We start from the raw sequence: 23,652 nt of genomic DNA on the forward strand, positions 1-23,652 counted from the left end.
CGAATCATGGGTTGTTCCGTTACAAACCCATGAAAACTCGGCAATTTTGGAATTTAGTAGATTTATCTGTGTTCAATATTCGCTTCTATATATGTCGGTACATGCGTGTATGATAACATATTAATGTCAAATATTACATGCAGTAAAACCGAAGCAATGGAGATAAGGCAATTTGCCGACAACAGAATGACACAACTGAACCAATGTTTATTGGACAGCTGCCTGAATCTGACCGGATTTCAGCCGGCTGCCTATACCAGTTTTAAATTTGACAGAAGAACTGTTCGAATCAATAAAACTAAAACGGCTCACTGTAGAATCGTTAGTTCCATTTCCGGCTGCTGAATTTGCTCTAAGTGGCTTGCAAAGTATAATAGTAAATCAGAAACTCGGCGTGACGTCTGACATTTCAATTACAAAATTGTATATGATTTGTGTACTGACATACGGTAGTCGACTCCTAAAGTAATCAATTTGATAGACATTCATAAAACAAGAATTTGTGATAATGTTAATTAGGGAAGTCACTAAGTCGATATAACCAAAAAAGATTAAGTGTGATCTGTTGTCCATTCTTATCAGTTCCGCTATAGAGTAGTATTTAGGCAATAAACTTAGCACCTACATTTTTCGCGTCTATAAAGCTGCCCTTACACGTGACAATATTATTGTCAATCCAAAGTATTGTCAATACCGTCAATCCAATTGACTTGGTAACTTGAGTCCGCATTTTTCGAAATAATTAAGCGTTTGAAGCTTCAAATATTGCAACTGAACATTGTAACATTGAGAGAAGAGTCCATTGTACATATTTGACAGTTTCCTCTCTGGAGAAAAAGTATTGTCGGATTGATGAGCAGTTTTGATTTTTTGACAATATTTTCGTCAATCCAATGAAGTTTCCATTACACGATCAAAAGTATTGTCAATACTCCTTGTATTGACAATAATATTGTCTCGTGTAAGGGCTGCTTAATGGCATCATTAAACAATTCTCACAGACAAACAGTCGTAACGATTGAAATGCGATCATTTGTTTTGTAGAGCTCATATTTCTATGAAGCTACCCAGTGAATTTTGTCGAGCCGCATCGGCCTGATGATCGGACCGACTGAGTTCGGCATACTCTTTGCGCAGCGATTGGCACATTGTCGCAAAGCTGATTTACCGGTAGCGACACCTGCCAATGAAAAATGGAACCAAGAAAAGCAGGATTCTTTCGGAAATTTTCATATCGGCACCCACATTATCGAAATGACGGAATGCGTAATGAATTCTTACTCGACTGCATGATTTTTCAGTGCTCGATCGGTTCAGTGCTAGAATTTTCGCCTGAGTTGGCAGCTCGATCAACCTGATTGACAGTGACATTATAAATGTCATTGAATATTCGCTCATTTTATGAATGTGTTAGTGTGAAATTTAAGCGACTTAAGCCATTTCACTACACTCCAGCTAGAGGAATGGATGATGCTGACTAAGGTAGGCCGTTTTGTTAATTTCCAACGAATTTCAATAGTTTATATTGGGATTCTAAGAAGAACTGGTTATTTGCTAGTTCTGTATATCCGAAAAACATGAACATGAAAAACATTAAATTTGTATATTCAGTTATATAATGTTTTCGTTTAAAAATAAACTGAAAATCAGCACGAAAACGTGCAAAATCAGGAAAGAAGAAGAAGACGAATTGACAATTCAGTCCGCATCTTCTCACTCAATTCCGAATGATTTCCGAATCAACCGGTTGTCGGCGAACCGGTTCATTCGGAATCGGTTGTTGCACTGGAGTTGGAATTGATTCGGAATTCATTATGATTTCCACATGAAATTCCAAATAAAAATTTCTCGCCGATTAGGAATTGATTCGGAATCCATTCGGATCTGATAATGTGGGCAGTAGCGATTTGCAACATTTTTATCGTTTATTCCTACACGCTGCCAAAAAAATACCTAATTTTAAGTACTTTTCACTCAATAGAGGGGTTGTGTGCAGGAAGCCAATTTTGGGTAAAATGGGTTTTACTGATTTTTGAGTAAAAGCATCAATAGTACTGATTAGGTAGAAACTACGCAAGCGATATAAAAATCAACTTGGGTAATTTGATTTCAGTTTTCGTTCGATGGTTTGAAAAATAAATCGCAAACAATAAAGTCAACTATGATTACTTTATTTATTTAATATTTATCTTTTTACATATTTCAACAATGTAATTATGTTCAGATGGTTTGTTACCGTTACATTTACAAAATTCAGAATGAGTAATGAAATTAAATCTATTCGCACACTTATGGGAATTCATATTCATTGTATTTTGCAACTGGAGCTGAAACAGTATTAAATCTACAGACTATATCATTGAACTCCCAAGGCTGCTCTATTGAGCTGCTGGAACTGCACCGTTGAGCGATCGAACGCATCTCAATATCTTCCATCGCTTGAAATGATATTGCGGTGTAATTATTGTTTTAAAAAGAAATTATACAAAGCTACTCACACTGCGATTGAAGACAACCATTGAATTATTTCCCAAAACCGGCAATTTTACAAAATAATTTCAATCACTTCAAATCTGACCGATAGTTTCTGCGATGCAACACACAATTTTTTTTCACCCAACAGCAACTTATTGAAGTAAACTACACTGTTGAGTGAAAACTACTCAATCGATACAGTACTTTTCACCCAACAATTAAAAACATGCTTGATTACTTCATGTTAGGTGAATTTAAGTCAACCGTTGGGTTTTTTTTTGGTAGCGTGTAGGACAGGACCAGACAACTGGCTTCGTTTTCCAGAAAAATATTTCTCTTCTTATTACGGTTGCTCCCTGCTGTAAATAATAAATGCCTCACGATCACTGTTGCCAGTAGAGAATTCTGAAAACTTTCTCCCCTCTAACTCTAACATGCAATTATTTATCTTTTGAAAACACTTAGCCAAATGATATATCGCTCAAAAATATAGCTCTGGATTCATTTTGATCAGATGTTTGTTTTGAAAAAAATGTTTAGTTGAAAGAGCTTAATAAAATTTTTCTAAAACACTCAATTTTGGGTAATTATTTTTGCAGCTTTATTAACTAAAGTATTCAACATATTCTATTAGAGAAAAATAATAACATACAGAAGTATCCAAAGATTCGGTGCTATTCTCAACCAACATAATCAATATTCTCGTCCATATCACACTTCGTGATTTCAGGCTTTCTCTTTGTATCATCCAGTGATTGTTAACTTGTACTTGCTTATGTCAATTTCAACCAATCACGAGCTGGTCCGAAATTGGTCCTAAAAGTGGATTAACAATTGTCAGGTCCTGTCCTAGGTTTATTCAAAGGTACGAATAGATATCAGCAATAAAAGTACACTCGGAGAAGAAGAACATCGTTTTCAAATGGATTACTACTACTTTTTTTAGTGTAAACTACGATTAAGCATGGCAAATCTTCAGATATGTGTGAAATTGGGTAAGGTTAGGTTTTTTCGGATCAACATGTTTTTAAACAGAAACCAGTGTAATGCTGATTTCTCGAGTACTAGAATGTATAATGATCGAGTATTATTTATTTTGGATACTTTATTTGATATTTCCAAGCATTTGAAAAATGATATCAGCCCAAGTTTAATGCTCTATCCTGAATAAACGGTTGATTTCGCATAATGAATTAAGATCAACATTACGCGGAATTAATATAAGTTATAAGCTTTCTACAGCCAGTGCAAAATTGTTAAATTTGAAATCCAGAATTTCAAGTTCAATCATTGCACATCTACTCATTTGAAGAATCCAACCAACTCTTTTGCGATCGTTGCGCTGCCCGAGTGGCGAGCTTTGAACTAAGCGATGGTGATAATTTTCAGATTTTGCTTGAAGATTCGAACAAAATGCACGGTTTTTATTTTTTTTTCTTATGAATCGAATACTAACATACAAAAACGTGTGAAAATTTGGTAGAAAAATCGATCAATAATGATTCAGTAACTTTTCGTGGTATGTTTGATTGATATTTATGGAGAAATCGTAAGATGAAATATCAAATTCGAAGAAGTGAGGTTGGGTACTGTTTTCTTATCTGGGATATTCTTTGTTTTTTGGGTTGGATTTTGAGATTAATTGATAAATTATGATCAAAAGTTTTATAACTAGTCTATTTACTCATGTTTTATCATCTAAATTAAATCTGTATGTGAACTGAAAATTTCAAATTTCATCCGAGATTGTCAAGAGTATAGGACAATTTGAAATCATATGTAAATTGAAAAATTCGTCAAAAATTTTCTCTAAATACATGGGATATGTCAAAACAATCACCATAACGCTATCTCGTGGTGACCACCCTGATTGGATCGTTCAATAGTTGGCTAACTGATCCAAATACAGATATACCTAATTACCATCGTAGTCTGAATTCAAATAACTAATTATAATTCTGCATGCATCATAGCTTCACGCGGAATTAATATAAGTTATAAGCTTTCTACAGCCAGTGCAAAATTGTTGAATTTGAAATCCAGAATTTCAAGTTCAATCATTGCAGATTTACTCATCAGACCTTGTTAGGCTCGTCAAAATATATGTTAGTTGTTTTAGATTTATGTTTGACTTAAATCCGATGATGTACCGACGAGTTAAAAAACACAGCGAATATTGTCTCTATAAATGAATGAACACTTATAGCAACATGACAGTGACCGGCTCTGTAAGATAAATCATTTCTTTTAATAACTTTTCGCTACAAATAATGCATGTACAGTAAAGTGTTTTGGCTCTTAACTAAATGAACTTATACAAAAAATATCTGCTACAAATTTGTGATCAATTGTCTGTTTGATTAACAACTTAGCTAGATTTAACGTGCACAAATTGTATCTGAATAACATTAGTGGCAGTGACGTGACCAATTATGATTATGTCTTTCCGTGAATGCGGACATAAAAACTTCAAATCACTTGAAATATTTGCCTCGAACTGTCCTCGTGGATAGATCGTGCAATCGCTGAAGTCTACCAAGTCAACGGCGACTCGGATGAACCATGCGGCCGTGGAGTGATGTCTGATATAAATCCTCGGCGGGTGGCTTTTTCAATAAGGGAGATGATTATGGTCCTATAAACTTATCAATGCCCCTTAGCGATTTTGATAATCTACGCGAATTGGTGTTATTCGCCATTTATCTTCTGCGATTACCGTCCATTACGTTGCAACCGAATACGAAATTAAATTTCATTCGATAAGAGTTTAGGTATAAAAAGTCGTGTATTGATTTGGTAGAATGCAGTCGTTTCTTCTGGGAGTGAGTAGTGAAAATGCGACTATTAGCAAGCTTCGCAGCGGTAGCCCTTGTCGGACTAGTGTCGGCTCAGTTCGACACTCATCAGTGGGCAGGACGAAGCGGAATTGTGCATTTGTTCGAGTGGAAGTGGGGTGATATTGCCGATGAGTGCGAGCGGTTCCTGGCACCTAATGGATTTGCTGGTGTTCAAGTTTCACCACCGACCGAGAATATCATTGTGAGCAATAGACCTTGGTGGGAACGCTACCAACCGGCTTCGTATCATCTCAACACCCGTTCCGGAACCGAGAGTGAGTTCTCCAGTATGGTCAAGCGGTGCAATGACGTTGGTGTAAGAATCTACGTTGATATTGTTATCAATCATATGGCAGCAGTGTCTGGCACTGGAACCGGAGGTTCTACGGTAGATGGACTAAATTTCCCAGCTGTACCCTACGGAAGTGGTGACTTCAATCCTTATTGTTCAATTGAGGATTACAGTAATGCCGAACAAGTGCGCAACTGTTGGTTGGTCGGACTACCGGATTTGGCCCTTGGTACATCCTACGTACGTGATCGCATAGTAGATCTTATGAACAAATGTATCGGCTACGGTATTGCTGGTTTCCGCGTGGATGCTGTCAAACATATGTGGCCCGGAGATTTGGAACACATCTACAATCGGCTCAACAACTTAAACACGGATCATGGATTCCCTAGCGGTGCAAGAGCTTTCATCACTCAAGAGGTTATCGACTTGGGTGGGGAAGCTATCAGCAGAGACGAATACACTCATCTAGGAACGATTACCGAGTTTAGATTCTCCGCTGAAATCGGCCGCGTCTTCCGTGGGTATGATAAGTTGGCTCATCTGTCTAACTGGGGAGAAGACTGGGGATTCCTGCCAACACATTTGGGTCTGGTGTTTGTAGACAATCATGATAATCAGCGCGGTCATGGTGCTGGAGGGGATAATGTGCTTACTCACAAAGTTTCCAAGAACTACAAAATGGCTTCCGCTTTCATGTTGGCTCATCCATACGGTATTCCTCGCATTATGAGCTCATTCTTCTTCGATAACGGCGATCAGGGTCCACCACAGGACGGAAGCGGAAATCTGGTTCCTCCGTCAATCAATGCCGATGGAACGTGCGGCAATGGATGGGTTTGTGAGCATCGATGGCGTCAGATTACCAACATGGTTGGCTTCCGTAATGTAGTTGCTGGAACAACACTGAATGACTGGTGGAGTAACGGTGAGCAACAGATTGCGTTCTGCCGAGGTAACCGAGGCTTTGTTGCATTCAATCTCGAAGGTTCCGATTTGAATCAAAGCTTGCAGACGTGTTTACCTTCCGGATCTTATTGTGATATTATCTCTGGCAGCAAGTCCGGCGGAAGTTGCACTGGTACTACGGTTCAGGTTAACAGTGATGGTACTGCTAATATTTTCATTGGTTCCGGTTCTGACGATGGCGTTTTGGCTATACATGCTGACTCACGGCTGTAAATAAAAAGCGTACCGCCGATTCTTCAATGTAATGTATTGACAATGATTATTTTGTTATCTGCTACGAGATTATCACCGATGTCAAAAGTATTACTGCTCTGTTTTATTTACAATTGTAAGACGATGAGAAATAAATAGAAGTGTAAAAGCTTTGGGTATCATTTATAAAGTAAACGTAGAAGCACTTAAAATGATAAGAGAAAGGAATTGGACTAATACGAGCCGAAAAAAACGAAAGCTGCTTTAAATATTCTGATGTAAATATGTTAAATATTTACGTGGTCCTTTTACATTCGGATGCAAAATTTACATGATACGATTTACAAAACTATTCTATCAACGATTACAGGCATCTCGAGCTGTATTATAAAAACATCCATAGAATCGATTGAGCACGATCTCGGCCCGGCAACTGTTGCAATCGCGCTAAAGGGTGTCGGGCTCTCTGTTTTGCTATCTCATTCACTCTTTTGATCCATGCGAACAATCAGAAAACAAGTTTATTAAAATGTTCAATTTTAGCTCACCAATGAAAATTTTCAGAGATTGTTTCACTCTTTTCAATCTCATTTGTAATAAATGCATATAGTGACAGCACTGTGTAATTAAAATCAGCATCAAGCCGTATTTCTTTCTAGTGAATTAAAGTGTAACCAAAAAATATTTGTAATATAGTATAGATAGATAGATATTGTACAGATAGATTTTTCCGCTAAATGCAGATTGTTGAGAAAAACAGTTGGCAGCTCTGGGTGTGTCACTCAATTTTGAGTTATTGAGATTTTCAGCGGGGCATAGAAGCGACGGAATCCCCGCAGAATAGCGAAAAGCGGACCTTACACGATCATTAAACGTGTCATTACTAAAAAATAATATCATTTTAATGAACGTGTATGGTGCAGTAATGACGAGATTTCTATGCAAATTTGAAATATCATTACTTAGTCATCATTAAAAATGACAAAAATAATTCTCGTGTAAATAATCAGCGTCAGAATCACAGGTGCCAGGTTGCAAATTTGCTATTTCTTTTGTAAGCAGAATCTGCCGGTTTTTGAAACTTTTATATACTGTAGTCCAATTTACAAACTTTTAAAATTGTGTTGGGCTTCTTGTTTGGTTTTTTCGTCATATTTATAAAATTTAACACTTGCTTTGGAGGATTTCTAGTATGCAGACGTGAAAATTTTACCTATAGCATCTTTGGCCAGTAGTTGAACAGTTGTTTTAACCCCTCCGCTACCTGTTGTACCAAAGTTTATAACGAATGACAGCATCGCTATCTTTGTGGCATTTTGTCGTATCGCAATCTTTGTTGACCGCCAGCAAAGACATCATATTAACAAGATATCCAGCTCTCACATTTCCCGAACAAATCATTTGGCAACAACATTTTTTGCGAGCATGGCGCCCTCAGGCGAGTTCGCATCGAATCTCGTACACAGAAGTAGGGAAGAGAAATGTCAAATTCGTGCGCGCCAAAATAGCAGCACTGCGCACCCATACAATTGACATAATATGTTGAATGTGACACCGTGCGATGGCGTTGCTGAACTGAAGATTGATTTCGCTCCAAGCTGACAGGGTTTGCCGCCAGTGAAAATCACTATATGTTCCAGATATGCCAGATATTTTCATAGAAAATCGGTACTGTTTTGTATAAAAAATCTGCATTCATCTGTATTCACTAATAAAATGAAATTCTTACAACAAAATGATGTTGAAAGATGTTATTCCATTAGATTGTGGTTGTAGGATGGTAGATTCAATCAGTCATTGCCGCGCTCACAAGAATATTATTTCTTTAATTTTTTTATTCACAACAATTGAATTGTAATTCCATATATTTATCTAGTTTACGTCACGTCAACTCTGAGTTTAACAGTAAAGTTTCATGATGCCATTACTTCCTTGAATATTAGTTCAAATTAATTTCAAATTATAATATAAATGGATTTCACAACATATTTCCATATTAATTTGTGATTTGCCCGTTGATTGATAGACTTTTATCTCGTCACTGGAATCAAATACTGAAAGATAGCTCAGACAGAAAAGTTTAATTTTTTCTTTTGTGATATCTGTATAAATCTGTATGTTAAATTGAGTAAATCTGTATAAAATCTTAACACTGTATTACATCTGTATGAGCGTGTAAAAATCTGTATAATACAGATAAATCTGTATAAATGGCATCTCTGATATGTTCAATGAGGGTCCCGCTTGTGAGGAATTCTGGCAACCGTCAGAAGGCTGGCTGCATTCCGGCTGCTCAAAATTGTCCAGGCGAAATTGCGTCATTATCTCGCCGTACGTGTCTTGTTTATTTCCCTCCTTTTTTTCTTTTTTTTATTCGACTTTATTTGATATTCGTCAATCCCGCATTGACGACCAAAAAACGAATCTTGAGACGAGGTAAATGAGATTGAAATATGCGTATGTTTGGTAGTGAGAAAGCAATATTATTGGCAATAACATTGTCCATGATTAGTATATATGAAGGGCAATAAATTATTGCTTTTCATATGTATCTTTTATTGTACAAATAAAACTAAGACGCTCAAAATGTAAAACCGATTCAAAACGGTTCTGCCAATCTTGTATGGCAAAAATCCGACAGAAAAGAACCGTTAATAACCGCTAGGCGAAATTCTCTGCCGGAAACGGTTGTTGCATTGTTGCAAAAATGGTTGGCAGACATAGCCAGCCGTCTGGGGGGAAATCAGCCCACCGCGTACAAGTGGGGTGCAGCGAGACTCAATTTAAGGTCAAACTTGGTTGAAAATAAGCGATGCCAGGTTTTTTCAAAGAAAATTTTCATTTCCTGAATGAAAAATCTCGGTTGATTTTTCATTAGGGCGTATAAGAAAGTGACAGATTCTCTTTAATCACTCTCTCTTTCGATTATTGTGATGTGATTAAAAAGATTTTCTTTGATATCACTATTCTGTTTGAAAATCGAAAGTTTCGGGTATCATTTCATGCAAAGAGTTGAGTGATAAACGTAGAAACCGCTTGCTATACGCCCTTTTGAAAAATTAACCGAGAAAACTGTATATATCTGTATTTCCAATTAAATAGAACTTTTTAAAATGACAAGATGCTGAGAGAATGTTATTATAGCATTTATTGGGTTTCTCTAAAATGACGAAATTAAATGTTTGTAAATTTTCATCAGCAATCAGAATCAACAAGAATTAAAACGTTGAAAAAGCGGGAGGGTAATGTCAGAGATATTGCTGGATGACGTAGGAATACGAATAAACCTGACATGGTTTTTTTACACATCCGAAAATCTATAATCGAACATATTAGTTGATAATTGGTATGAATTTTGCAAACTTTCAATGCGTTGCTTGCATAATCCTAAAGTAAAAGTTACGGGGTTGTTTAGGGGACAGGAACGATTAAATGGAAAAATCATCAGATATATAAGTTATGGAAATCCAGTCGCCAAGCCTGAACAAAAAGTATCGATAATTCATTCAAAAACTTGGTAGGTAAAATATTATTCGTTTATACACTTCATAAACTAGATATTTTTTGAGAACATCTCACAGCCCAGTTGTAATTCCCCATAAAGAAGACAATGTCTGAATATTTAGTTTATTTATAAAATGATACAGAGTTGGTATCGAGAGAGAGAAAGAGAGAGAGATGGCATCACTGGGAGAGCGATGCGGTGTCTGGGTGCCATTCTCTAAAAAGTCTAATTTCAATGTGTATCAAACAACTTATTGGCACATTGTCCCAAAGCTTTACCGGTAGCGACACCTGCCAATGAAAAATGGAACCAAGAAAAGGTGGATTCTTTCGGAAATTTTCTTATCGGCAGTAGTGATTTGCAACATTTTTATCGTTTATTCTATAGTACAAATAGATATCAGCAATAGAAGTACACTCGGAGTAGAAGAAAATTGATTTCAAAGTGATTACTACTCCTTTTGTTAGTGGAAACTACGATTAAACATGGAAAATCTTCCGAAATGTGTGAATTGGGTAAGGTTAGGTTTTTTCGGATCAACATTTTTTTAAACTGAAACCAGTGTAATGTTGATTTCTCGAGTACTAGAATGTATAGCGATAGAGTACTATTTATTTATGATACTTTATTTGTTATTTCCAGGCATTTGAAAAATGGTATCAGCCCAAGTTTAATGCTCTATTCTGAATAAACGGTAGATTTCGCACAATGAACTAAGATCAACATTACCACCTCAGAGTAAAAACTTTTTCTTGAACTTCTACTATGATTTTTCAAATGAATTTGCCCGTTTTCAAAAGAAATCGTTGAAAAGGTGGAGTAATTAGAAATTTTCTTACCGATTTGACAGCTCTTGCTGAAAGTATCATCTCTAAACAAGCAGAGCCTCTACATTTCAGTTTTGCGACAATATGCCAATTGAAGAATCCAATTAGTGTGATCACCACGAGATAGCGTTATGGTGATTCTTTTGACATATCCCATGCATTTAGAAAATTTTTGGACGAATTTTTCAATTCACTGGAGTTTGAACGAATGTAGATGGCAAAACCTTACAAATATGGGTAAAAAAATGAATATTCACGTGTTGTCATCAAACATATGATTTAAAATTGTCCTATACACTTGAAAATCTCGGATGGAACTTGAAATTTTCAGTTCACATACAGATATAATTTGGATTATTAAACATGTGTAAATAAACTAATAATGCAGCTTTCGATCATAATTCTTCAATTAATCTCAAAATCCAACCATGAAAACAAAGAATTTTCTAGATATGACTATTCCAATCAAACATACCACGGAATGTTATTTTGACCAAATTTTCACACGTTTTTGCATGTTAGTATTCGATTCATAAGAAGAAACCCCGGAATTTTTGTTCGAATCATGCCAAATCGGAAAATATCACCATCGCTTAGTTCAAAGCTCGCCGCTCGAGCAGCGCAGCGATCGCAGAAAAGTTGGTTGGATTCTTCAACAGTAAAGTTATTGAAGAATCCAACCAACTCTTTTGCGATCGCTGCGCTGCTCGAGTGGCGAGCTTTGAACTAAGCGATGGTGATAAATTTCCGATTTTGCTTGAAGATTCGAACAAAATGCAGGGTTTTTATTATTTTTTCTTATGAATCGAATACTAACATACAAAAACGTGTAAAAATTTGGTAAAAACATCGATCATTAATGATGCAGTAACTTTCCTTGGTATGTTTGATTGATATTTATGGAGAAATCGTAACATGAAATACCAAATTCGAAGAAGTGAGGTTGGGTACTATTTTCATATCTGGGATATTCTTTGTTTTTTGGGTTGGATTTTGAGATTAATTGATAAATTATGATCAAAAGTTTTATGACTAGTCTATTTACTCATGTTTTATCATCTAAATCAAATCTGTATGTGAACTGAAAATATCAAATTTCATCCCAGATTGTCAAGAGTATAGGACAATTTGAAATCAAATGTTCGATAACAACACGTGAATAATCGTTTTTCTCACCCATATTTGTAAGGTTTTGCCATCTGCATTCTTCCAAACTCAAGTAAATTGGAAAAATCGTCAAAAATTTTTCTTAAAACACGGGATATGTCAAAACAATCACCATAACGTTATCTCGTGGTGACCACGCTGATTGGATTGTTCATTTGATCGAAATAGTTATCTTCAGTGATAGTGCAGCTGCGGCAAGTGTGTGTTGAGTAGTAATAAGTGTTAAACATATTATTTATTGAACATAGCTGATTCGCAGAGATGCCAGGTAAAAATTTCAAATATCTGCAGACAGGGTCTGTAAATCAGAAAAAAAAAATCTGCAGTCAGCAAGTATGCCTTGCTGGCAGCATTTTCTCTATAAAGTATGACACGCAAAACTGACTTGCCGAGCAAAAAAAAAAAAAAAAAAAGTCGCGGAAATTACAAATGTAAATATTCAAAAGTCTGCGAGAAATTCAAAAGTCTGCAAAAGTCTGCTAGAATTTCAAGTCTGTGAAAGTCTGCACAACAAAAAATGTCTGCAGCACTATACCCCAAATCTGCAGATTCACAGACAAATCTGCAGACCTGGCATCTCTGCTGATTCGCGAAAATAAAAAATATTCCAGTGACGGAAACAGTGAATTTACCGTCCAAAATTAAACGACTTCAACCGATCGAAGCGCCATCTGCATATCATTTTCGGTGTTATCAGATTTATATGGAATGTGTGATAATTTACAAGTCAATCCTGTGATTCAAACGGGGGAAATGTGAAATTGGTCTGCAGCAAACCCAACCGCGAGTGTTTATTTTATTTTTTGTCAGCGTTGCTTACAGCAATGCGAATGGGATACTGGTGAGATCGTTCCTTAGAGATATTTCACATTTTTCTTATTTACAATCTTATTATATTTCTCCTTATTAAAAGTCGGGCTAGACTGAACTCCGTCGATTGTTCCGGAACTGATATGTCAACTGAACGATTAAAAACTTATCACTCTCCCGGAAAGCGAATTTCCTGAAGGCGTCCCAGAGTAATGTATTTACATCAAAACTGTTATTCGTTTTCCTTAGTATTTTAACGAATTAACTTGAAATCGTGCCGATCCCACACGCACACCTTTTACGAGTCATCCACAACGGTAGATCACGAATCTGAGAAAATGTTTTAATGCCTTTGTTAATGGTTAACTGCTGAAGGTCAAATAACATATCTGGTCCAGGGATGGGTACGAGTAAACTATCTACTGGAGGAATGTCGACTGGTTTTCACCGTATACCGTCAATAAATTCACATGATCTGGTACGAGGTGAAATATGCAGTTGCTTACAATCGAGAGAAATGAACAGTTAGTGTTGCCATTGCCATTGCCTCGAAAGTTCATAAAATTTCTCCCCCCAATCGAAACGTTAATATTGGGCTAGAAAGTTATTTCAATAAATACTGCCCAGACTCGCCCACATGACTAATCTGTTTTGTGTGTGTGTAATGAGTTTGCACCGTGTCAGTCTCGTTTTCATCGTTCCGGTACGGTTCCTTTACACACGCAGAGCCTGACTGACTGACAACCGACCGATGTTCTAGCATAATACATCTCAGGTACAGACAATGTGTTTACAGATTTGCATTTCATCTTCCTATTCGTTCCGCGAGATTTTTTTCGTGAAACACTTGCGTATCACGCTTCTAATGGATTCTTTCCTCAACACATTGGGAGACGTTTTGGCTCCTGCCGTAAATGCGCGCTTCTAGTCGAAGGTGGTCCGGACGGAACTGGCACCAACAGCTGGATTCGCTAGTGGAGCTAGTCGTGGGATCCGGTTCGACGAAACGGGGTTACAAAGACTGCAAAATATACAGGTCGATCAAGATTCCAGCTGACTGGAACAGTACCCCACATTCTGACAGTTTCGTCTTCTTCTGTGTAGGCACAGAGTGAACGACTGCGACTGCGGCAAGCAACACGTCGTGGGAGATAAGTAGTACTTTTGACTCATTAATCATCTTCACGCATGCGTTTTGCATTCACCGTCTCGGTTTGAAGGTCGTTTGTTTGCAGACGTTGCCGTTGAGGAAATGTTTGATAACTATCATAGATTGCAAGTTATTGCTGTCAGATCACGATAAAATTATTTACTGTTAGATCACGCGTAGCAGGAAATAATTCTTCAAACAATCTTTCCATCTGTGGGTTCCGTCAGGAATGTGATAAAGTCGTTGGTCATAAACAAAAAATGAGACTCATTTTTGAACTTATTTGCTTCGGTCTCAATAAGGTATGTTTGGCTCTCGATAAAAGACGGTTTTTCACAAACACAGCATTGATGTCTTGCCAGATGAATCCGAAATATTGGCAACGCTGCTTACAATTGACATTATATGTTCAATGTGATGCCGTGCGATGGCGTTGCTGACCTGAAGATTGATTTCGCTCCAAACTGTCAGGGTCAGCTTGGGTGTAACCATAGTTTACATGGCAGAACAATTAGATTCGACCCAGAAACTCTAATACACTATTTCAGATACGAAGCGATACGAAGTTGATAAAGCGAGAAATATTTCGATTGAATACTGACTGCACACCCAAGACTGTTCCACAGTAGCTCGATTGGAATTTATGCTATTTAACTGGATCAAATTTTTGATTGAAAGTGAATCAACATTTCGTTAGAGTAAATGAGATAACAAAGCAAGTAGCACAACGTTTACCCGATGATCTATGCTCGCTATCGGCCCAACCTCGGTCCTACAATGTCGATGCTATTTTAGGGTAACGCGTTACAGTTAAACCATCTGGAACTTGATTCGGAATTCAATATGATTTCCAAGTGAATACCGAACCACATGCAACATCAGATTCCAAATCGATCCGATTCTGAACCGGTTGTTTTAATTGATTCGGAATCCATTTGGAAATCATTATGAAATTTCGAATCAAATTTCAGACTGTCCCACATTATCAGTTCGAAATGAATTCGGAATCAATTCCGATTCATTCAAAATCCCATGTGAAATTCAGTAATCCGAAATCCGAATTATTACGGAATCCAATGCAACAACCGATTCCGAATGAATTTCGCCTCCAACCGGTTGGTTCGGAAGTCTATCGGAATTGAGCCAGAAGATGCGGACTGAATTGTCAATTCGTTTTCTTTTTTAACATCTTTTCCGATTTTGCGCGTTTTCGTGTTGATTTTCAGTTTATTTTTAAATAAAAAATCTATAAAACTGAATATATAAATTAAAATTTTCAATTTTTGCAATGACTGAGTTGAAACATATATTGGAGAAGCCAAATGCATGAAAGCGTATCTTTTTCCAAATAATCATTTTTTTCTGTAAGTTTTTAATTCATTTGGCTTCTCCAATATATGTTTCAACTCAGTCAATGCCAAAAACTGAACTTAGTTATGGCGACTTTACGTCAAACCAACTAAAATTAATAAATCGTTAAATTTTCTCGTTTTTCGGGTACACAAAATTAGTTAACAACCATGTTCTTCCTAGAAGTTCATAAACTGTTGAAATTCGCTGGAAATTAACAAAAAGGCTTACCTTAGTCAGCATCATCCATTCCTCCAGCTGGAGTGTAATGAAATGGCATAAGTCGCCTAACTTTTAGTGTAAAATATCAATAACATTTATAATGTCACTGTCAATCGGGTTGATCGAGCACCCAGAAACGAGCAGGCGATTAAGAATTCATCGCTCATTCCGTCATTTCGATAATGTGGGTATTCTTAAAATCCATTTAAATATTTGTATTCACATGTAGAATTGTTAAACAAAATAAAAATCAAATGAGGTCGAGCAGAAGAATTTTTAATGCGAAATGGAATAAATTCTGTGAAATTCTTACGCATGTACACATTAAAAAAATTTGAATAATGCAGGTGACTTAATTCCTCATACGATGTAACTCATAATGACCTAGTTTGTCAAATGATTGAAAATTTCATTTGTAATGATTTAATGTCAGATTAGCTTGAATTTTACTAGTTTCGACTGTAACTTGCATTCTGTCAGCAGGTGCGACTGTATAAATTTAAATGCACCATTTACCAACCAACCATATGTATGCTTCTTTGGCTCAGTCGATTATCAGACGTACTTGCGATCCAATGATTCTCGGTTCAAGTCGCGGCGGTTGCTATCAGTATTCTTTTTTTTATTTCAACGAATATCATGTCATGGAGTTTTAGACACAATATTAAATGTTCTTCCATGTGAATTTAGTTGAACTGCGACGCTCCATTTATGTGCATCTAGTAAGATGTGAAATCACAGGGATTTTTTAAAGTGTGTAGTGACAATAACAATTGCCCGCTTGTGAGGAATTCTGGCAGCCGTCAGAAGGCTGGCTGCATTCCGGCTGCTGTCAAAATTGTCCAGGCGAAATTGCATCATTATCTCACCGTACGCGTCTTGTTTATTTACCTCCTTTTTCCTTTTTTGTTCGACTTTATTTGATATTCGTCAATCCCGCATGTGCGTAAAAAACGAATCTTGAGACGAGCTAAATGATATTGAAATATGGATATGTTTGGTAGTGAGAAAGCAATGTTATTGCCAATAACATTTTCCATGATTAGTATATATGAAGGGCAATAACTTATTGCCTTTCATATGAATCTTTTATTTAAAAAATAAAACCAAGACGCTTAAAATGTAGAACCGATTCAAAACGGTTCTGCCAATCTTGTATGGCAAGAATCCGACAGAAACAGAACCGTTAATAACCGCTAGGCCAAATTCTCTGCCGGATACGGTTGTTGCATTGTTGCCAGACTTTTGCCTGAATTCTGGCAGAATTCCAGCAAAAATGGCTGGCAGACATTGCCAGCCGTCTGGGGGGAAATCTGCCCGCCGCGCACAAGTGGGTGGGGTTTGTTTGATCCAATATCTTCTTGAAACAAATAATATTTCCACCGTCCCACGACAAAAGGGCCTAACTGCAGATGACAGTTTACTGTTTGTTTACTTTTTCTTTCACGATTTACAGAACTGATTTTGTATTTGACGCTTTACTCTTCGCAAAACTTTCAAGGTAAAACTACAACCTTTCGATTTAAATTGGAAACTTTAGATAATTTGCAATAATGGCTCCGTAAAAAACAAAAGAGAAAATAAACAAAGAGAGGCTCTCATTTGCAGTTAGACCCTTTTGTCGTGAGACTATCGACCGACATATATGAACGTCAAAAATGACTCAATTTTACAGTAAATCGAACTTAAATTTAATGCGTTCTGACATGTTTTCAAGTGCTAATACATGTAAATTTCAACGTTTGCTTGAAAGGTTGGGTATATTTATATCATTCTTGTAAAATTTAGTCGTCTTACGGATTGTGTTCTTATGAATTGTGTCATATGTGGATTTGAGTCATCAGTAAATTTCATAACTTTTTTCTGTGTATCCTATCTTCAAAACGGGTTTCCTATGCCGCGTAGATGAAATCGAACACTGCACACAGCGTGCTTCGTTCTTAGAGGCGGTGTTGTGTTTTCTTCTTCCGTACTACCGCATGTGCGCTTTATAAGATGGTTTGAACACTCATAATCTTGTAATTCCGAAACCGGAACTCAGGAGTTATCGCTAAGAAAAGTGAGTTCGTTTCCTTTCAGAGTTTGGCCGTCAGCTGACAAGGCCTATCGATTAGAACTGATTTGAGTCCCCAGTATCCTCATTTTTCCGTGTTTTGCATCACTGCTCTGTATAACTGCTTGAAATGTTCAACGCTCTTTATCCTGTAATTACGACCTAATTCTGTTCCGACAACAGGTTTGTTGGTATTTTCCACCCGGTTCCCATTTCTTGCTAAGTTATTCATTTTTTGCATCATAACCTGCTCATTGTTTGAATGGATGTCCCCATGCACTTCCGTTATGCCGTTTTTTTTAATCCGATAACACTCATTTAATGATGGACAAAAGTTGAATTAACTAGATAAAATGTATTCGAACATGCTGTGATAGCTCGTAGTTTTAAATTTAAACTTCAAACCAAAAGATAAATTTAAATCACAGCGAATCAATGGGTACTGATAATCACTCGACGGTGCAGTTTTGACGTAAATATGAGGGTTGTTACTTATGTAAATGAAAACAGTATTATACTTCATTGGAAATGATTTTATTGCTTTTCGATATATTTCCCTAGATGATCAATACACTCTTGCATACACTTGAACTAATTTTCGTACCACAAAAATATGTTTTTGAACGCTTTAACAGCTTCTTCAGAAGTGTTGAATCGCTCTTCACGCAATTTATTTTTCACAGAAGGCAACGAATAGAAGTCGTTAGGTGCCGAGTCAGGACTATATGGCGGGTAGCCCATCAATTCGATGTTTTGAGCGCTCAAATATTCGGTTGTTTGAGCCGATGTGTGAGAGCTTGCATTATTGTGATGAAAAATGATTTTACGTCTTGCGTTTGTTTTCCTTATTTCACGAAAAACTTCTGGCAAACAAATGATGGTATACCAATCACAATTGACGGTCTTACGATCCTCTAAAGCAATGGTAGCGATTTGTCTTTTCATACAGAAAAAAAACAAGCCACCATTTTCTTTGAAGTGCTTCGAGCGCGATCAACTTTTGTTGGATTTGGTTCGTTTTGGAACACCCATACAATCTGTTTAGTTTCGGGCTCATATGAGTTAATCCATGTTTCGTCACCTGTGTAGATGTTATACACCAAATTTGAAGCACCACGATTTATTTTTTTCCAGCATTTCTTTGCACCAATCGACACGTGTCTTGTTTTGCGCGATTGTCAAATTATGTGGGATCTAACGTGAACAATTTATTTTTCACGATTAAATGTTCATGCAAAATAACATGTGAGCTTTTCACACTAATGCCCAAGGCTGTCTCCATATCACGGTACGTCACATGGCGATCTTCCATCATCAGATTTTTCACAGCATCGATGTTTTCTGGCAAAACAACTGAATTCTTCGGCAAGCGAACTACGACCACGATTGATTTCGTTAAACCAGTTTTTTTTAAAGTCGCATAGAATGGTGCTACACTGCCAAAAGTCTAACTAAGTTGATCGAAACGCTCTTGTCTTGAAAATCCACGACGAAAATCATAATAAATTCCGTTTTTTTCTGAGGTATATTCAACTCACTGTAAACAAAACAAATAGCGCTCAAATGACAGAATGTTCTAAAAGTGGTATAGTGGTTTTCATCTGGACATAAAATGCGACGGAATCGTCGCAGAATTGCGAAATAATGAGCGTCAAAACCACAGATGCCAGGTTTTCAGATTGGTATGTAAATTTGCAATTTCGTTTGTTAGCAGACTTTGCAATTAAGCAGACTTTTTTGCAGATTTAATGACTTTTGCTATTACTGTAGGGGTTTTGTTTGGTTTTTCTCGGCATACTTTCAAATTTTGAGCTCGCATAGGAGCATTTCTTGTACGCAGGCGACTAAAATTTCACCTGGCATCTCTGCCAGAACATTGGACAGTTATTTTAACCCCTTCGCTGTCTGTCGAAGACGACCAACTTTTTAGAGTGGACTGTTTACGATTTTATGTAATAGTTTATTTTTATAGTCAAAATTGAAAATGTTTCGAATAAAGCACAAGATTTTGAAGAGCAAGGCGTCGATTAATGAATGAAAAGAAAAAAATACTAAGCACAAAATAACCATTATGTCAAATAAAAATAATAAATTGCAATAATGGTCAAAAATATCAAACTTTTTTATGGAAACGTCAAATGCACCGGGCAACATTCAGCGTTGCCAAGGCTAAATACACAACTACATGTAATTCAATATTTTCGTTGAAATGTATGAAGAAAACTCGTGACGCGATGGTTTTGAAGTATTAAGTGACATTTCATTACCGTTTAGTTTCTAGAATCAAGCATTCAGTATTGAGTGGAGAAAAAAATGTTCGCTGTTCCTGCGTTGTACATTCGAGGGAAATGACATCAGAATTTATGAGCATAAGCAGCCCTTACACGTGACAATATTATTGTCAATCCAAAGTATTGTCAATACCGTCAATCCAATTGACTTGGTAACTTGAGTCCGCATTTTTCTAGAAAATCAAGCGTTTGGAGCTTCAAATATTGCAAATGAACATTGAAATATTGAGAGATGAGTTCATTGCACATATTTGGCAGTTTCCTCTCTGTAGAGAAAGTATTGTCGGATTGATGAGCAGTTTTGATTTTTTGACAATATTTTCGTCAATCCAATGAAGTTTCCATTACACGATCAAAAGTATTGTCAATACTCCTTGTATTGACAATAATATTGTCTCGTGTAAGGGCCGCTATAGAAGTGATATTAACAAATCGGCAGTTAGCATAGTACCTTTGTACGCCGTTCGCAGTTCACGTCAGCGTTGCCAGGTCATTTTTCACAAAAATCTGTATTCGGCGCAAAAATCCATCTGTACCATATCGGTATCAAAATCTCTAAATCTCTTCTAAGTACCAGGAAAATGTCACCAAGGCTTATTTAGGTGAGAAATAAAGGTCCCACGACAACCTTTTCTCATGTCTGTTAAAGCTAAAAACCAGAATCGGTATTTATCTGTATGATCCGTGAATTATCGGTGTACATGTCTGTATGGCGGCTTAGAGGTCAAAAATCTGTAGAAATACCGAGAAATCGGTATACATGGCAACGTTGATTCACGCAGTGCTCGCTCTGGTTGTTTGCATTGGAGCTAACTACACAGAAAAGTGAACAACGACGGAGTAAATTCTACAAATCAGCCTACTTATGTAGGCTATTCATCTGTTGAAATATGCAAATTGAAAGAGAAAATAATCAGTTTAGTTAGCTGCGTGCAGTGCAAACTTCGCATCGAGTGCAAATAAAATCAACATTCAGTTGCTTTGCGTTCGTGAAAAATGCTTTGTTTGTATTGGTTTGATTGCTTTTTGGTGTCTTCAGAATATGCAAGAGGTGTGAAATATTTTATTGTTCATTATAACTGCATCAAATTGGAGCAAATTATTCGTAGTAACGTCTATCTGGTTATGTTTCTGATATTAGCCACCCGCTTTTTTATTACTCGGTAGCCGGAACTGCACGATTTAACATTCCATTTTGAGAAATTTTGAAACACTTAGAGTTCTTTGTTTTCCAGTAGCGGCAAGAATTTTTCATTCCTGTAATTAACAGGAGATTACAATCATCAGTTCAACTATTCATTTTTACGCACACGTCAGCCCGACGAAGCAGACTCCACCGAACTCCTTATCGCAACGAAGATGCACCACATTGTAGTGGAGCAGTGCCAAGAAATGCCCTTCGAGATTAATCTACGAAACGATTGTCAATCATCTCTACAATGGAAGATAACATATCAATAAGTCAACTGGGTTTTGGAAAGCCAAAAATAATGAATACAATTCAAAAACCTGCTTTGCTGTAAGTCTACCGTAGAAGTCAGAAATGGCAGTTTCATTTCTCTTTGTCCTAATTCTGTGCGGAGGAATATCTATCAAAGCTCAAATCGACCCGAATCAGTGGCCAAACCGGAGCGGAATCGTCCAGCTGTTCGAATGGAAGTGGTCGGACATTGCGATCGAATGTGAACAATTTCTAGCGGCGAAGGGCTACGGAGGAGTGCAGATTTCACCACCGGCCGAAAATGCCATTATCATGGAACCGTTTCGACCATGGTGGGAGCGATACCAGCCCATCTCGTACTATCTGAACAGTAGGTCAGGAACCGAGGCAGAGTTTGTACAAATGGTTGGACGGTGCAATATGGCAGGGGTTCGAATCTATGCTGACGTTCAGCTAAATCATATGACCGACGTTGCCAACTATGGAGGAACTGGAGGATCCACTGCCGACAGCGGGAACCTGAGCTATCCAGCTGTTCCCTACAACTCGTCTGACTTCAATGGAAACTGTGCGATAACTGATAATAGTAACCCCATTGAGCGGAGAACGTGTCGCCTTGAAGGCTGTCCAGATTTGAACCAACGGTCGGAATGGGTTCGTGATAGGATTGTTAACTTTTTGAACAAACTGATTACCTACGGGGTAGCAGGATTTAACATCGATGCAGCTAAGTACATGTGGGCGGAGGACTTGCAGATTATCTACAGCAGACTTTCAAATCTCACAGAGGAGCACGGTTTTGAACCAGGTGCAAGGCCATTCATTATGCAATCGGTTGCCGACATGGGAGAAGATGGTATTTCCAAATATGAATATCGTCCTTATGGAATGGTCTCGGAAGTAGGCCATTCTCACGAGTTGGGTTACTATTTCTCTGGTCAAAAACGGTTATCAGATTTAAAAAATTGGGGAAGAAGTTGGTCGTTCTTGTCGTCGGAACGCGCCATTGTTTTCGTGGGTGATCATTTGAATCAACGTGGTCTAGGTTCAAGGAAGGGTCACGTTCTGACGTTCAGGAACAGGAAGCATTATACAATGGCCACTGCTTTCATGTTGGCCTTTCCATACGCTACACCTCGAGTGATGAGTTCCTACGATTTTGGTAATGTCGATCAGGGCCCACCTGCTGATACGTTCGGAAACATAATCTCACCATCGATCGGAGAAGATGGTACATGCCAGAATGGTTGGATCTGTGAACATCGCTGGAATGCAGTGGCCAATATGATTGGTTTCCGCAATGCAGCCATTGGAACAGGACTCGACAACTGGTTCGATAATGGCGCTTATCAGATTGGATTTTGTCGGGGCGATCGCGGCTTTATCGTGTTCAATCTGGAAGGATGGGACCTGAATCAGAGACTGCAAACGTGCCTACCGACAGGGAAATATTGTGACGTTATTTCTGGAACCGTGGACGGCGGGGTTTGCACTGGTACGGTAGTGGACGTAGACTCCGATGGGATCACGAATGTCTATTTAAGTGCTTACGATGGTAACGGTGTACTGGCGATCCATGTGAATGCCAAAATTGAGTAGTTATTTTGGAGAATTATTAACAATACGAATATTATTGGTATTTGATGATTTGAACAATTGTGCAACGAGTCGGCTTGACAGAAATGTACACGCTGAATTATGCTTAGTCAAAAAATAAAATATTTACACAAAAAAAAAACATTTACTGAAACACTTAATATCGATTGTAACTAGCTCTAATTAAAACATCATGGAGCATTGAACGATGACGTACAACTTCAAGGAGCTGCCCATGATTCAAGTCCGAATAAAATTCCGTCAGCATCTTTCCTGTATCACCAAATCATCGTGAGTGTGTTTACTTTTTGTGCCCTAATTCCCTGCAACCGTGGTCGTGGTTGACCGACATTTGAAGTGCAATCGTCAACGCAATCGGCACCAGTATGGTGCACACGGAGAGGGGCACGATGATTCCATCATGAAATGCAGTTCACACACTTAGTAGGCTACGGTGACCGGGACGGAGGACCTA

The 23,652-nt window shown here is 37.6% G+C and overlaps 2 protein-coding genes across 2 annotated transcripts; both read left to right on the forward strand.

The window, feature by feature from the left end:
- Positions 1–5,290: 5,290 nt before the first annotated feature.
- LOC131435796 (alpha-amylase A-like) lies at positions 5,291–6,934 on the forward strand. The gene has a single exon (XM_058604006.1). It carries the CDS (start codon positions 5,311–5,313, stop codon positions 6,784–6,786), a length of 1,476 nt encoding a protein of 491 aa, XP_058459989.1. The 5' UTR covers positions 5,291–5,310; the 3' UTR covers positions 6,787–6,934.
- Positions 6,935–21,676: 14,742 nt separating this feature from the next.
- On the forward strand, positions 21,677–23,254 carry LOC131433463 (alpha-amylase-like). The gene has a single exon (XM_058600111.1). It carries the CDS (start codon positions 21,684–21,686, stop codon positions 23,178–23,180), a length of 1,497 nt encoding a protein of 498 aa, XP_058456094.1. The 5' UTR covers positions 21,677–21,683; the 3' UTR covers positions 23,181–23,254.
- The last annotated feature ends 398 nt before the right edge of the window (positions 23,255–23,652 follow it).

The sequence above is a fragment of the Malaya genurostris genome, chromosome 1 (assembly GCF_030247185.1).
Source record: "Malaya genurostris strain Urasoe2022 chromosome 1, Malgen_1.1, whole genome shotgun sequence".
In the NCBI taxonomy this organism is placed as follows: Eukaryota; Metazoa; Arthropoda; class Insecta; order Diptera; family Culicidae; genus Malaya; species Malaya genurostris.

Bases quoted from the DNA above. Each gene is read 5' to 3' on its own strand.
- LOC131435796 (XM_058604006.1), top strand. From the start codon at position 5,311: ATGCGACTATTAGCAAGCTTCGCAGCGGTAGCCCTTGTCGGACTAGTG.
- LOC131433463 (XM_058600111.1), top strand. From the start codon at position 21,684: ATGGCAGTTTCATTTCTCTTTGTCCTAATTCTGTGCGGAGGAATATCT.